The sequence below is a fragment of the Protopterus annectens genome, chromosome 13.part0 (assembly GCF_019279795.1).
Source record: "Protopterus annectens isolate FY-2018-M chromosome 13.part0, PAN1.0, whole genome shotgun sequence".
Classification (NCBI taxonomy): domain Eukaryota; kingdom Metazoa; phylum Chordata; order Ceratodontiformes; family Protopteridae; genus Protopterus; species Protopterus annectens.
The window spans coordinates 1,161,656,690-1,161,673,025 of NC_056747.1; the positions used below are offsets into that span (position 1 = coordinate 1,161,656,690).

The following is a 16,336-nucleotide window of genomic DNA, read 5'->3' on the forward strand; positions in this document are numbered from 1 at the left end:
CTTACCAAATGATTTATAAAAATCAGTGCATACCAAGATTATATATTCCCCATTCTGAAAGAGGTATGAGCCTCCTTGAAATTGACTACATGTATAGCTCTGTAATTGTGGGATTCCACACATATCTGTTGACCTCACAGGACCCAAATATAGTTAAAGTTTTGAAACATGAGGAGACTAAATCTAAGATGACTTCCCTGCTTAGTCTAGCAGAAGCATATCAGCCTCAAACAGGAACTGAAATCAAACCAGAAGTACATAAAAATCAGGTGGCAGCTGAATGTGGAAAAAACAAAGGAAAGAATATATGGTGAAGGATCAGATAAGAAGGCAAGAAATGTGGAAAATGCATAAATATAGTTGCAAGTACAGAAAACTTTTTCGAACAGCTTCATGTTGATCAGGATCAAACACAGGAATGGTTAAGGAGTGGCAAATTCAAACCAAAAGATGAAAGGTTAATATTGGTGTCCCAAGATAGTAGGCTACGCACACATTGGTTTCCAAAGTCCACTGAACATCTGGGAGAAACAGACAATTGCAGGTTTTGTAAAACAGAACTGGAAATAGTCGCACACCTCATTGCTGGTTGTGACATACTAATGGTAGAAGGACCGGATACTGAAAGGCATAACAATCTGGCATGACTGTTGCACTGGGGATTATGTAAACATTATGGTACTGAAGAGTAGCTGAAAAACACTGGAAACGTGAGCCTCACAGAAAATGATGATGTCTACATCACATGGGAACACCCATCACCAACAGTTCAAAAGATAGATGCAAGAAAACCAGATATAGTGGTCCATGAAAAGAAGACAAAAGTAGCATTGATCATTGAAATTGCTAAACCCAGTGACTACAGTGTCTTGCGTACCGAGAGACACAAAATCATAAATTATCAGGATTTGCAGGAAGAAACGAGAGCAATATGGAAGAAAGTTACCCAGACAGTTCCAATAGTAGTAGGAGGAACAGGTCTTATAAAAAAGAATCTACAGTCATAATTAGATATGTTACTAATACATGTAACTCCATACGAATTGCAGGAGTCATTACTGGGCACATTATTATGGGTGCTGTGAAGAGCACTTCTGGCTGACATCAAAGATTGAAACAATACTAATTTCATGAACTTTAATCGTACTTTGACTTAGGAATGGAGTCCATTCCCGCCATGGTAATAGAAACCCAAAAGACTTGGAAAAAAATATATATATTATATTCATAAAGTAGCAGAACGTATACTAAGAGCTAAGCCAACACAGGAATGGAGAAAGGAGATTCTGCCGATAGGGATGCCTGCAATTAGGGATACAAAGAACAGGCAACAGGGGGCTAGAATTTAATGGAGGAAGCTGGTAAAGGAATCAAGGTGTTGGGAACAAATAATTAGAGAATGATATGTAATAGAATGGGAAAAAGCCAAAAAGACATTTGAACTGGAGGCTAGTGATGGTCGAAAATACTAGGCGACAAATGACTGTAACCAAGGAAATTTTTTTTTCTGAGCTGGGATACAGGATCTGAACTGCCTAGATATAGTAAGGCCTTGTTAAGTTTAATATTTAAAGGGTAGGAATAAATTACATACAATTTTTTTGAAACTGTGGAATAAGTACATGCAGAAATGTTTTGGAGGAAGATGAGGTTTAGAGGAAGGCAGGAATAGAATAATTTATGAAAAATTGCACAGAATATATGTGATATATAATGTTTGTAAATGCGAACTTGTTAATATGGTTTGATTATTTTTATATAAATCTAAATTTGCCTGTCTCACAAGTGATAATTCTATAAAGGTGTTTAAGGGAAAAAAAGACATGGTGCAGGTGAACTGGTGAGCTCTAAACTGCCCACAGTTGTGTGTATATGTGTGTGTTGTCACAGGTGTGTACGTCCTGCAATGGGTTGGTCACCCATCTAAGATTATGTTCATGCCAAGAGTGGTGATGGTTTCCTCACAATTCAAAAATGGATTAAGCAGGTAAATAGAGACTGAATGAATGAATAGATGAAAGCCCTACTATGCAAGAGATGTCACCTTGGATGAGTAAGCACTGGAAGTTATATATGTTGGCCCCAACTTCCAGTGGCCTTTCTGCTCAGTATCTAATATGCTGCTTTGTTAAATTTAAATCTGGTGGCTGCCAAAAAAGCAATTACTAGAAAACTGGAAACCAAAGTCTAAACCAACTGTATTTGAAGTACTGAATATTGTACTAGAGATAAAGTAACTGGAAGTGGGATCTTTTGAAAAGGGTAGCAGAAAATTACATAGAAAAATTTGAAAATTTGGCAACAGTACATGCAGATTAACGTTTAATAGGAGAAGTGAGATTTAAGGGAAGGCAGGAACTGATGATAAATATTCAAAAGAATATATGTGATGTATAATGCTTGCAATAGGGAAGATGTTAATATGGTCTGTTTTCTTTTACATAAACGTATGTCTGCCTATGTCATGTGTTAAAAATAAAAAAAGAAAGTGTTACACTAAAAAACAAAGTTTTCTTTTCCTGAAGAAAAATATCTGATATACTGTCTGCACTGCGAAAGGGCAAGCCAAAATCAGAACTCTCCAAACTGCTCCTTTAGACAGTTTACTACCCAATGTGTAAGGCCATCACATGTTGGGACTTCTAACAGACAAGTGAGAAAAATTAGCCCCATTTTCTAGAAATTCATACAAAGCTTCTAGCCTTGCCTTTGGAATACACTACAGCTATCCATCAAAGTAAAACCCTATTTTCAAAACTTAACTTTACTTGATGACTGGAGAGGAGACAGTAAACTCATGCCTAAGGGTATCTGGAAATAACCTTCTTACCATGGGTAGCTAACACTTTTTCAATACCAAGGGCTAGGTAAGAATGTGTGAACCTATGAACTACATTCTCTTTCAAAAAGTTCTGTACAATGAATTCAGATGTAATCTGCAAATTACAGGATTTGGGTTCTAAAAGCTGGCCATCAGTAAATAATCACTTGAAAAATAAGGCCATTCATCTTATCCACAGTGGACATAGACATTTGTAGCTGTCAGGCTCTGTTCCAGCCATGGCAAAGAAACTGATTAAAATGCAAGTAAACCTGTAAGCTCAATATGTGTATATCAGGTACAGCTATACACACCGGTCAAGGGGTTTTCATCTCTTTCTAAGACTGAACCACTGTATCCTACCAGACAGGCAAAACAAACAAAAAAAAAATAAAGCAGATGGGTTATTTCCGATAACTTAGCACTTGCTGCTTACAGCTGTAACACAATGCATCCATCAGTCCTTCCTGGTAAACACTGTCTACCACCACATCCCAAAATACATTTTTAATTAGCAGTTAGCTCTCTTTAGCAATAACCTACTACACATTTCCATAATTAACCCTTAACTGCTTATCTTTTTTTTTTGTCGCTATCCTGACATTTTATCTGCATGTTTTTTTTTTTTTGTTGTTTACTTTTTTTAGTATAGGAGTACTGTACTCACTCTCTACACAATACAGGGGCACATTTAAAAAAAAAACTCTCTATGAAATAGATTTACTTTGTAAGCCACAAATTATTACATTTCAAAAAACATACACATTAATTATTACCAAAATTAAAGAACCGTCTAAACAATTTTCCAAAAATCTTGTTTTCTAAAGTCAGTTTTAATAGAATAAAACAAATTAACATGTAGTTCCATAGTTCCAAAGAAGTACCTCAAAGTGCAGTTCTAAGCAACAGAACTGCTAGTAATTAAAGTACAAAAAAAAAGGACTGAATGTATGCAACCTATTGTTATTGGACTAGTGCATCATTTTCTTACCTCATTACTAAGTAATGCAGATACACAAGTCTCTGATGCATCACAGATTGCTGTAAGGTCATGGCCTCCCTCTAAGACAAGAACCACACGTCCTCCAGCGAGCTTCATCAGCTGTTTGGTCAACTGACCAAAACCTAGGAATAAACTCCATGTCATTAATACAGTGTACAGGCTGAATATTCAGTATTATTTATATAACTTAAAAGACTGGCACTTTGGGGTGTCCATGGATATTGTTTTTTTTTTATTCTTTTCTCATGTCAAATGGCAATGTTTACCTCCAGCAGGGCCTTCAACAAACATCTATTCACCCTTAGTGATGTCACCTGCCTCTGCCAAGCAGCTTGCCCTGTCAGCAATCTTCTACTGGAGATTAATGCCACTTCAAAGATTTAAACCAGGGATGTGCTGCAGGACACCACTAACAACAGTCTGGTAAAAGAACAACACATATAACACCAGAGGGGGTTAAGGAGATAAAAGGAGGCCATTCTTACATTTAACCTGAGCATTTACAGCTTCTTCCATCTCCTGTCCACATCATTGCCACACTGAGATTACGTAACTGAACTAGAAGATGTACCATCGGCCAGGTTAATAACATCTCATGCTACCTCTAGCTTTTAGTGACCCAGCACCAAAGAACACTTTTACCATCATTTTTTTGTGGCTAATGCAAGAAGAGAAGCAAAAGAGATCTGCCTTTACACATCCTCAAATTCAGCATCATGGATTTAAGGTGCATGCAGTCTCATACGGCTCATCATCACAATCATCTCTTTAGCAAAACATAGCAGAATGAATACAATATTAACAATCATAAAATGGAATGCTGCATCTTCAGGGAGAAAATACAAGGCATCATTAGTGAAGAAGAACAGTGAACACTAGCAGCATGAATTAAATCAAAAAATCAGAGAACCAGGGTAAAGTAGCATTATGAAAGCTCCAAAATGGCACCAGCAGGGTGAATATATGCAATGGAACATGATCATAGCTTGGAAAACTGCAGCACTAAAAAAAAAGAGTAGCAGATTCATCATTTGTGCCCATCTAATGACAACAATGCTAAGAAAGTACAAAATGGTACTGCACAGTGTGCAGTACATAGTGTGAGCAATAATCAAGAATGGTACAATACTTCATAGTGCCCCATAAGTAAAAAGAGAAAGGATGGAGCAGTACTGAGAACTATCCAGTAGGTGAAAGTAAAATGATAGAACAATCCTTAGCAGCATCCAGCATGTGATGGAAGCAGTAAAAAAAAATAAACAAATAAGAGAATGTGATATTGGGGAGTTCAATGTAACCAACATAAATGGTAGAGGATGATGTTTATAGGTTCATAGGTTGGTACTAGGCTATCGGCCCTAAGGCCTATGCAAGCCTAGCCATAACAATTCCCTGGATATTTCTTCCCACAATATTTACTTCTCTGGGCCCCTGCCTAGCAGGGCGACTGACATGATCCCCGGGGTGAATTTCCTATCTCCCATCCAATCATCAAGGTTCCTTTTGAAGAGGGCCAATGAGGCGCTCTGCTTGACATGTATGGGCAGTCTATTCCAGAGTATGGGGAGTCTCTGGGTCAGGAACCTATACCTCTCCAGCATGTTTTGTTCATTGTGATGATCAGGTTTAGATCCCTGGAGCGTGTGGTTCTGAGGGATTGGGATTTCTTTAAGTGAAGCATGTCCAACAGCTCAGGGTTTGACATGGCCTTGTATGTTAAGCAGAGATCGCCTCTGAGTACACGATATGCCACAGAGTATAGCTGGAGTTTTTTTTAGATGGTCAGCATATGGCATCTGCTTTAGGCCTGTGATTCTTTTAGTGAGGTATTTCTGTGGCCTTTCCAGCTGTTGCAGATGTCTTGTGAGGTACATACCAAACGGGGCATAATACTCTATAATGGGTCTAATGAGGGATGAGTACAGTGGGACAATGACCTCCTTTTTTCTGGATGAAAAACCCTTAGTGATAAGGTGTGCCACACAGAAGGATTTCCTGACTGTTGTGCTGATGTGGTTATCGAAAGTGAGACCACTGTCCACCCGTGTCCCTAAGTCTCTCATCACACTTTCGATGTTTAGTGTCCTGCCACCTATGTGGTAATTCATGGGTACATGTTTTTTTTCCAAAGGGGATAACTATACATTTCTTGGCATTAAGCTTGAGCCCACGATTCTGGCACCAGGCATCTGTTTCTGTAAGGCCCTTTTGTAGAATATCCACATAATTTGGGGATTCAATAATGGCTCCCAGTTTACAGTCATCTGCAAACTTTGTTAGCCAGAGTCCCTTAGTGTTGGCCTGTACTTCAGAGAATTAGATGCCAAACAAGAGTGGTCCCAGGACTGAATCCTGAGGTACTCCACTTGTCCGGAACTGGATTTGGAGTCTGCTACTTTTACAGTCTGGGTTCTGTCAGTAAGCCAGTTGGCAACCCATCGAGTGACATAGGGATTTATGCCCAGCTTAGTAAGTTTATCTATGATTCCAGAGTGGGGGATGATGTCGAAGGCCTTGGCGAGGTCCAGATAGTCTGTATGGACCGCCTTACCCTCGTCCACAGCTCTGGAGACTGATTCGAAGAAGTCAATCAGATTCAGGAGACAAGATCGGCCCTTCACAAACCCAAACTGGGTGGGGTCCAAGGTTGCCAATGTCTTTGTTTATAAGTTCCATGCCCTTGCAGATCAGGCTTGTCAGACTGATGAGACGGTAGTTCCCTGGATCCAAGGCAGATCCTCCCTTGTGGAGTGGGATAACTGTAGCTGTGCCCCACTCAGTGGGCACGAAGCCTGAGGTGAGGCTATGATTAAACATGACACTTAGGTGAGGTGCCAGTTCATTTTGTAGTTCATGTAGTACACAGCCTGGGATGTCATCTGGTCCCATGGATGCTGTATTCTTAGCTTTGGAGAGTGCGGTTTCTAACTGTGTGGCCGTGATTATCGGAATTTGGCAATCTTTTGGTATTGAGATGGGCCTTTTAGGGAGCGAGAGGGGGGTGAAGTTGGCACTAAATCAATCTGCCAGGATATTGGCAATATCCTTGGGATCAGTATATTTAATGCCATTCTGTTGTCACTCAGAGCAGATCTCAGCATTGCCATTTAGATTCTTGACATAACTATGGAATGCCTTTTGGTTATCTTTGGAATCTTTGGCAATTTTATTTTCGTAACTAGCTTTTGAGGATTTTATGAGGGATCTCAGCTTCTTACTGAGGCTGGTGAGGGAGTTTTTTGCATCCTAGGATTTTCCTCTTTTCTGCAACAGTTTCTTCCTTCTGTTGTATACTTTGTTTATAGCAGGGGACCACCAGATTGGCTTCCTTTTTTTGGAGAACAGCATCTTGGTTCTATTTGGGATGGCACGATTCATGCATGAGTGGATGTGCTCGTACAGTGCCTTAGTGTAGGATTCTGCAGTCAAACTTCCAGATCCCGTCTGTGTGGGTGTTGTGAAGTTTGTCACTTCTGACTTCAGTAGCATGAAGTTGGCTATGGAGAAGTTTTTTAAGGAGGTTTCCTTACTGGGGGGTGGGATGTGGATGCCAAGGGTGATTTGCTTATGGTCAGACCTGACCAATGAGGGGGCGACCACTGGTGTGGAGCATCTATCTCCTATGTTGGTAATGACCAGGTCTAGGATACTGGAGCCCCTGGTGGGACAATGGATTAGTTGATCGATCCAGGGCATTGGAATTTATAAATTCCAAGGACCGTTGGGAAAAGGAGTTGGTACCCTAATAGTTTTCCCAATTAATGGCAGGGTAGTTGAAATCACCCAGTATTAGGGTGTTTGGTTGTATCTTAATATTTTCCAGTATGTTTAGAGAGGTGTAGTGAGAATCTTGGGGCATGGTGGGGGATCTGTAGCAAGCTACAATTTGGATTGCAGTCTTACCTAGTGTTAGTTGCACCTGGAGAATTTCAGATGCATTGTGCTGGGCAACTAGCCTGGAGGTGTGAATATCCTTGGTGAATATAGACACTCCTCCACCTTTAGTGTTTCGGTCTTGGTTTTGTGGCCGAAAAGTGTGGTAAGAATTGTAGCCTGGTATTGCAGGGATGCTCTCTGGAGCCTTGAATCAGGTCTCAGTTACTGCACAAATATCAATGTTCTCCATTTTTAGGAGTGCCTCGAGAGAGTGCATTTTGAGGTTTAGACTTCTAGCATTGAGTAGCATTACCTTCAGATTTTGCATGCTTGTATCTGTTACAGTGGTGGTTTTATCCTTTGAACCTTGCCTAAAAAAGGCACTATAGGGGTGGCAAGAGCTTTAGCCAGTAACCTGAATCCCAGGGGTGACAGGTGCAGACCATCTCTGGCAAAGCATTGTGGTTTGTCGATCATGTCTTCCCAGGCAGACAAATACTGGATCCCCTTTGAATGACACCAGAAGCTTAGCCAATTGTTGAAGTCAATCATTTTGTCCTTATACTGTGGTATCATTCTGGGCGAAGGCAGGATGCTACTCAGGGCTAGGGTCATACCTGCCTGGGTCACATGATCCAAGAGCTCTTCAAAGTCTCTTTTCATGTAGTCCAGGGAGGTACGTCTTAAGTCATTCATTCCAGCATGGACAATGACAGAGTTGTATTTGTACTTGTTGTGGAGTGACTTGAGTGCATGCGTTATGTGGCAGATCCTGGTACCAGACAGGCAGCTGACTGTAATATTCTCCTTGTTCAGCCTGGTGAGTGGGACATCAGTGTGGCTGACTATAGAGTCACCTATGACTAAAGTGTTGGGTACATTGTCTTGCCTTAGGGGATGTTGTTGGGTGGCACACTGGTGTTGCGAGCTATGTGTCACTTTGGTTGTGACTGGTGTTTGTTTGCATTTCGGCTTCGGAGGTGCTTGTTGCTTGGGCAGGTTAATGTTAAGGGCCTCCGCATATGTGGGTTTAGTGTTGCTATGTGTGGGTGTTGATGGTGTGGGTTTTGAAGGGCTATGAGTTGCTTGAGGTGTAATGCAGGTGTTAACCTTCTCCTCTTGACTGTCTAGCACAATCTTGGCCGGAGAGAGCTTTGCTTCCAGTTTGGCTATGTAAGTGCATCTCTCGCAGGCTGTAGTGTTGGGTGGTAGGAGGAGAGGATTGTCTGTGTACATGAGGCAGTTGCTGCATTGCCCCAGTATGCCCAGATTCACCAGGTGGACAGGAGAAATCACCGGAAGCTGACCCTTGGACATGCCTGTTTAGGTGCTTTTTTGTAAAGTTTAAGAGCTGTTTTCCCTTACCTTTGCAAGGTACTTTGCAATTATATGCTGTTTAATGCCTATGATTAATTTCTCCTTATTGACAAGGAGAGCTGAGTGCTTGTATCAGTTTCAGGCTTCCTAGTGCTTTCCAGCAGGTTCTAGAGCAAGTGCTAGTCACAGGGGTTCAGATTTTAGTGCTACCACTGAGAAACCAGTTAGTTTTAAGGGAAAATTTGAAGAGCAGACTTTCTGGCACCTGGGACAGTTTAACTGTAGCCTCACAGTGCTGCACAATGTGAAAAATGTGCAAACACACGCATTTTTAAGCCAGAAAGTTGAAAGGGATAGAAATCAGCCCAAAAAGGCTAATAAAATTACAATTTCAGAGCTGGAAACCACTCCTCTAGCATTAGATAGACAGTGCAATGCTCACCAGTCCCACTGGTAGGCAGTAGGACTTCCCTCTACCACAGCAAGGTCTGGATAGCTCTGAGCATAGAAAATAAAGTCCTGAGACAAGCAAAGCCTGGGATATGGACTGGCTAGAAAAGGTGGGAAATGAGCAAACAAGATAGTATTTTTTTTTTGTTGAAACAGGCTAAACAATGCAATAATACAGTAAATAAACACAGAAAAGGCTAATACACTTGAGTGTGTAGTCCCAAACAGTAAATGCAATTAAAACTCTACAAAATTAGCAATTTAAAACTTTTTAAATGAAGCAAGGCAAGTGCACAACTGAAAAACGATTTAAGAGGCAGTAACACAGCAGAATAAGTAGCTAGTCTACATATACAGAGAAGTCTATATATACAGAAAAGTAGCTAAAACACACAAACACTTCAGTTGCAGTGCAACCAAGAGCACTTGAGTTGTAGCAATATTAAGGCAATTGCAGTTATAATCAATGCTCTAAAATATACTCTATATTTCCAAAATGTTTGAGAAGCACAGTCAGAACACAAGGAGATTCAGGCAAATTTTTTTTTTTTTTTTGAAAGGGAAAAAGGAGAAACAGAAGGCCTTATCAAATATTCTCTCTGTATTAGATAGAATGAGCTAATGACACTAGACTGGGAGGAGTGTCCCAGATCAGATTTACAGTAGGGGCGGGCAACTACAAAGCCACCAAGTATAACAGCAAGACACCAACAGGGAGGGAGAGTGAGGACAATACTAAAGCTATTAGCCTACAGACACAGTAAGCACTACAGAAAGCCACAAAATTAAAGTTTTTAAACAGATAAAGATTTGTAAAGATATAGAATGCTTTTAACTGCAAACAAATCAGTTACCCGTGCAGATTACTTAACAATAAAATACACTCAAAAACTAAGCAGCAGGCAATAAAAGTGCTATATATAAATTGCTAGAAACAATAATCAGTATAAATAATCGAAAAAAAACAGGATACTTATATATCTCAGCTAAGAGTTGTAGTCAACACCTCTCATTCACTCTGCTCAGTGTGTATAGACAGAAACCCTCTCAAAGTTAGGGCTTAAATACCAGAACAACTTTTTTTTTTTTTTTTTACAAAAACACAAAAGAACCTGCCCCCACTAGCCAGCAGCCAATTAACACAATCTAGCCAAGGTAAAGAAAGGCTTCAGCTAATTCAAGATGGCCTGTTCATGTGCTTTGAACAATCACTGTATAAACAAACAAGCCCAGAGCCAACAATTCTGAACTAGGACAAATACTAAAGCTATTAGCCTACACACACAGTAAGCACTACAGAAAGCCACAAAATGAAAGTTTTTAAACAGATAAAGATTTGTAAAGATACAGAATGCTTTTAACCGCAAACAAATCAGTTACCCGTGCAGATTACTTAATAGCAATAAAATACACTCAAAAACTAAGCAGTAGGCAATAAAAGTGCTATATATAAATTGCTAGAAACAATAATCAGTATAAATAATCAATGTGGTACTAGGGGTATTGAGCAAATGGTGCCAGCAGAAAAAGTATGTAGTAGTACTGGGGGTGCCCAATAAAGGCAGCATGTAGTATACCACAGAGTGATTGTGGGAAATATCCAGCAAACTATATGAGTGGTACAAGGTGGTGTCGTACTGAGAATAGCCTAGCAGCTGAGTAATAAAAGATGGTATGGTTGTGGGGAGTATTGACAAAGCCAGGATGGCAAGATACTGAAGAGTTTTCCAAAGTGATGTAAATAATATGAAAGAATGACCTGGCATTTTGGAAAAAAAGACAATAGCTATTAGTGGTACTGTAATCTGGCAAATAAATGCATAAGTGAAAAAATGTGTTACAGCACTAGAACCTTCTCAGCACACAAAAGCACCAGGCAGACAAAGTGCAGACCTACTAGGACACACTTAATGAAAATGTCAGTAACAGTAAGGCATGTTAAGTACTTCGGACACAGAGCAGATGGACGGTAGCAATAATATAAGAACATGCATTGTTGGGTAATACTTAAAAACTTGCTACTACCCAACTAGACACCAGCACAATAATGCACTACTATGTGCTATCCAGTTGGTGGCAGCAGCAAAGATACAATTCAGCTTAGAGCTGCACACAGAAGGGATAGTATGACAAATGTATTTGAGTAGTACTCAAAATAGGAGTTGTACTAAAAATTACTGGGGCAAGTACAACACTTAAAAATATACCCCCCCCCCCCGTGATTGAACCATTAACAAAATGGGCAGTACTGCACAGCCTCCAATCAGGCTAGAGGTACATGGCATTACTATCTGTGTGAACAAGCATGACATGCTTCTTACAGCACAGATGATTCTCAAACAGCCTTTCTGATAAAATGAGTAGGTATAATATTTAACATTCCTCTAGTCAGATATAAAATACAGACAGTAAACTTCCAATGTTATGTACTTGCAGCAATAAAAAATATTTACAGGACCTACTGTACCAAGGGCAAGGACAAGCTCACCAACCTTCACCTACTATTCCTCTCACTCACTCATTTATCAAAACAGTGAATGAATGGAAGGATGGGGTATGAGAAATGACAAAGAAAGCCGAGCTTGTATAGATCAGAAGAGAAAGAAAAAAAAGTGTATGATTGGATGTACCATGCTATTTGGACACAAGGAAGAGGTGAAAAGGTGAGAAAGAAGGGGAAATGGTCAACAAACTGAAAATGAAGACTTCAAATTAGACTTGAAAATATAATATTGCAGATACTGAATGCTCTAAACACACTTGCTAATGGACATGTGTAAATAAAATCCATTAAGGCAAGAGTGTATATCAGCAGATATGGGTACTGAGGTGGTAGATAATGCTAGTTGGAACAGATTACACAGGAAGCAAGAGAGGGTGCCAGTAGCCATAGCCAGGAAATTTTAATGCCAGCTTAGCCACTGTGGTAAACCACTGACAGAGAAGTCAAGGCTTACATATGTGTGGGACTGTGTAAAAAAAAGGGGGGGGGGACTAACACATGTAACCAATGCAGATAGGGCCAACATAATCTGACAGTAAGTCTGACCCTGGGTGCTAACTGACTGTGTCCAAACACAGAGAGTCATCCATCCCCAGAGATAAAATAACAACTTGCTTTGTGTGAGGGGTGTAGATGTGGAAGACTGCTGTATCCCCTTAAATGTTGGAACACCTGATGCTATGTTAGTGTATACACAATCGACAAAGGGTACAACTTGTGCTAGTGAAGCATCACGGGAACCCACTGACAATGTCTGAGTTACTTGGTGGGGGTGGGGGGATCCCTAACATATGGGAAGGTAATCTATGAGAGAACCTTACTGACTTACAGCAGTCCTCTAGCTACTGCCTGTCTTTTGATCCTTTATGTTGTCCATCTGAACTAGTGGGAACAGCAAGGAAGATCCTTGGTATTGGGACACTTCTCTGTCCTGCATCTCAGTTATTTTTCTGTTTAACAAATACATTTGAAATCAATGACCTTGTGGCATGGAGTGATAATGTACTTACTGCACCCAGATAACCTGTGTTAACAAGAGTTACAGGTACCAGATGGGCTGTATGGAGGAGGATGGATGTGAGTGGCTGATGTCAGCTCCCCATCTTGGGGAGAGGGAGCCTAGGCTTGCTATAACAGAAGTGTTAAAAGCCCGGTGAGCTCCATGCTCATGCAGCGAGCAGCTTGGAAGAGCTTTCAAAGCAAAAGGCTGTTGGGGGGGGGTTAGGGTACACTCAGCAGCAGCAGCAGCAGTTTTATTTCTGCACCGGCACCCTTGATCTCTTCATTGGCTCTGAATCTGGGTTAAGTTGAGCCTGGGGGACAGAATAGTTGCGCAAGAACTTACCATAACCTTAGATGTCGTTCTCTTCCATGTTGCAGTATTCATAACAGTAGGGAGGCTGCTGCCTACAGCACTGGACATTCGGTCAGTATACCAAAGTCTTTGGAGGTGGGGGTACATGTGACATCTGGTATCAGAGCCATAAACAGACGTAGGTCATAAAAGTGATGTCTTCATGCACCCCCTTCAGAATGAACTGCCGCACACAGAAGTACCCTTGTCAAGTAAGAAGAGGAGAGATAAAAAAGATCTTTCAGACTCACATGTAGGACCAGACCAGGGTGTGCTTAAAAGGCCTGTGTCTGTTGCTGAGGTTACCTGAATGGGGTACAATGTCTCCCCAGGAAATAACAGGTGAAACGGTAAGGAGAGAAAACAAGAGCGGGTGGGAGGGAGGGACTGAATACTGCAACATGGAAGAGAAGGACATCTAAGTTTATGGTAAGTTCTTACACAACTATTCTATTTCCTTCTATTCTCATGTTGCAGCATTCATAACAGTAGGGAGAGTACCAGAGCTGTTAGATATGAGGCTGGGTGGAAGGATGTGGTCCTTGGTCAATGAGACCTTGTAGGATAGATCTGGCAAAGGCAGTTCTAGCCCTGGAGACCAAATCTAATTTGTAATGCTTGGTAAAAGTATGAACTGATGCCCAAGTAGCTGCTTCTAGGATAGAGGCATAGTCTACCCCTTTGAAAAAGGCAGCTGAGGAGGCAGCTGCTCTGGTGGAATGGGCTTTAACATTCCCAGATAAAACTTTGCCACGAAGGGAATGACATGTACAGATGGTCTTGGAGATCCAAGGAGATATAGTCTGTTTAGAGACGACTGCCTTTCCTAAAGCCCTTGTGTGAAAGGAGATGAACAGCTGGTCAGATTTCCTGACAGGTTTGGATTTGTGTAGGTAATACCTTGGTTGTCTGTGGATGTTTAAGGAATGTAGAGTCCTTTCTGAGGAATTCTGAGGTTGAGGGTAAAAAACAGGGAGGTTAACTCATTAACCCAGAGTACCTTCTCATGGCGCCTCTGTGCTTAACACTGAGCGTGCCATGAGAAGATAGGAATTGCATTATGTTAACCCTGAGTGCCTTCTCCCAGCGCAGTTAACTTTGTAGTCTGATAGTAACTCCAGTGTTGAAAATTAAGTTGAAAAAGTAACTGAACTCTGTCAGTTACCTTGTCAGCTTAATTTTCAGCATAGAGTTACGTGGTGGTTATATTTGAGTTTTCGGAGAAAATCGTCTTGCAAGTCACTCTGTACTTTCTTGTCATAGCAAGCTGATTTTCTATACAAGCAAGCCATTCTGTCCAGTCACAGTCCACATAACTCCTCCACCCCCTGACCTAAAATCCTTTATGTGCTTATAATATATAATACGCACATCAGTAAAGTTATTGTAATATGCTGTCTTCATGTCAGCTGCGAAGTAAAAGTCCACTGAAGGTGACCGAGATAAGTAATATTTATGCCGTATTAATACAAATTCCAGTATGTTTTGTAAGTAAGTAGCTGACATTTGATAATGTTATGAACTTGTGTTTGTAGGTAGCAGTGTTGAAAAGCATTTTTCATAGACACATCCGCTTCTGTGTCAGCTGAAGCTGTAAAAGTAATAACGTAGTGTGTGCGTGTGTCTTGTTACAGCATTCCAAAGGCCGATCTCCATATGCATTTTGAAACTATGACCATTAAACTTCAGCAGTTACAAAAGTTTTTGAATGATACTGTTATGTTTTTACCTTCTTACGATTTACGACAGGCCCAAGACACCTTACAAAAGCTGTAAGATGCAATGATTGAGAAAAGAGATGAGCTGTTACCCAAGAAAAAGTCTGCCTTCAAAGCGCATAAGAAAGAGGTTTTTGTCCTGAAAGAGAAGTCAGTGCTGGACTGTATAGACGGACCAAAAGACAAGGCAACAGCACCTACTGTATCTGTTTGTGGATTTTCTAAATGTAGCCTCCCAAAATCTAGTAAAATTCTCAGACGATGTAAATAGTAAAGATGTCCTTCTCAGCAACTTGTCAGATTGCACAGTGAAGCTGTTTGGTTCTCCAAGTACACTTCATATTAAAAACGTCATAAATTCTAAAATTTTATGTGGTCCCGTGTCCACGTCTGTATTTGTGGATGAATGTAAGGATTGCATTTTTGTTCTTGCATGCCAGCAACTCTGAACCCACAGTACCAAGGACACATCTGTGTATTTGCATGTAACAAGCAGAGCAATTATAGAGGACTGTAGTGACATTCGGTTTGCACCTTATAGCTGGTGGTATGAAGGACTCAAGAAAGACTTTGAAACTGCTGGCTTACAAAGAAACACAAATAACTGCAACTGTGTGGATGATTTCAACTGGCTTTCACTAGAGGTACACTCACCTAACTGGAGTGTCATCCCTGATGAGGAAAGGATAAAGGCGTGGGATTCGTAGCCTTCATGCTATCGGGATCATTCCAGGCATTGCTCTTTTTGAGGGCTGGATTGGCAATGTTTGCAATGAACGGTACCGATGCTTTGGTGAAGCTTGGACCTTTGCAGCACTTTTGAAACACGGGGTGTGACTTAGATGTTGAATATGCCACCATTTTAGTTTAAACTTAAACTGTTTGCTGCTGCTGTGTTAGTCACATTTATATTAGGTACACCTCTTCGCCACTGTAATTGTATAAAGTGATAGTAATGCGCTGTAATAAATGAAGGAAAGCACTTGTAATGGGCGTACTAGCTGACATTTGTTTTTGCTTTATGCATTAGAATAATGTAGTTTGAATGATGTACAAGTTTGCCATTTATTACCGGGAATTAGACTTTGAAAGACTAAATGCTGCAATTTATAGCTATGCACAGCTGTATTTCCTTCTGAAAAGGGCAGATAACTTAAAATACAAAACAAAGACGGTGTTCGGCAGCAGGAAAGTATTTTGATCCTGAAACGGAAGCTTATTACTATGTTTGAAAATGGTGCATGGAGTGTCAAGAATGCCAGTGGATTTAATGGGTAGTGGGGCAACAAGGACT

General features: G+C 40.6%; 1 protein-coding gene and 1 pseudogene across 6 annotated transcripts in view; one reads left to right on the forward strand and one right to left on the reverse strand.

The window, feature by feature from the left end:
* Positions 1-16,336, reverse strand: part of HDAC5 (histone deacetylase 5) — a 2,571,411-nt gene that overhangs the window by 123,781 nt on the left and 2,431,294 nt on the right. For 5 of the 6 annotated variants that reach the window (XM_044055165.1, XM_044055164.1, XM_044055163.1 and 2 more), the window contains one exon: positions 3,813-3,946. In XM_044055165.1, coding sequence (XP_043911100.1) covers positions 3,813-3,946 — 134 coding nt within the window. Of the gene's footprint in view, positions 1-3,812; positions 3,947-16,336 lie in introns of those variants that run through there. The other variant, XR_006362616.1, reaches the window with a different exon arrangement.
* On the forward strand, positions 14,716-16,025 carry LOC122788392 (annotated as a pseudogene).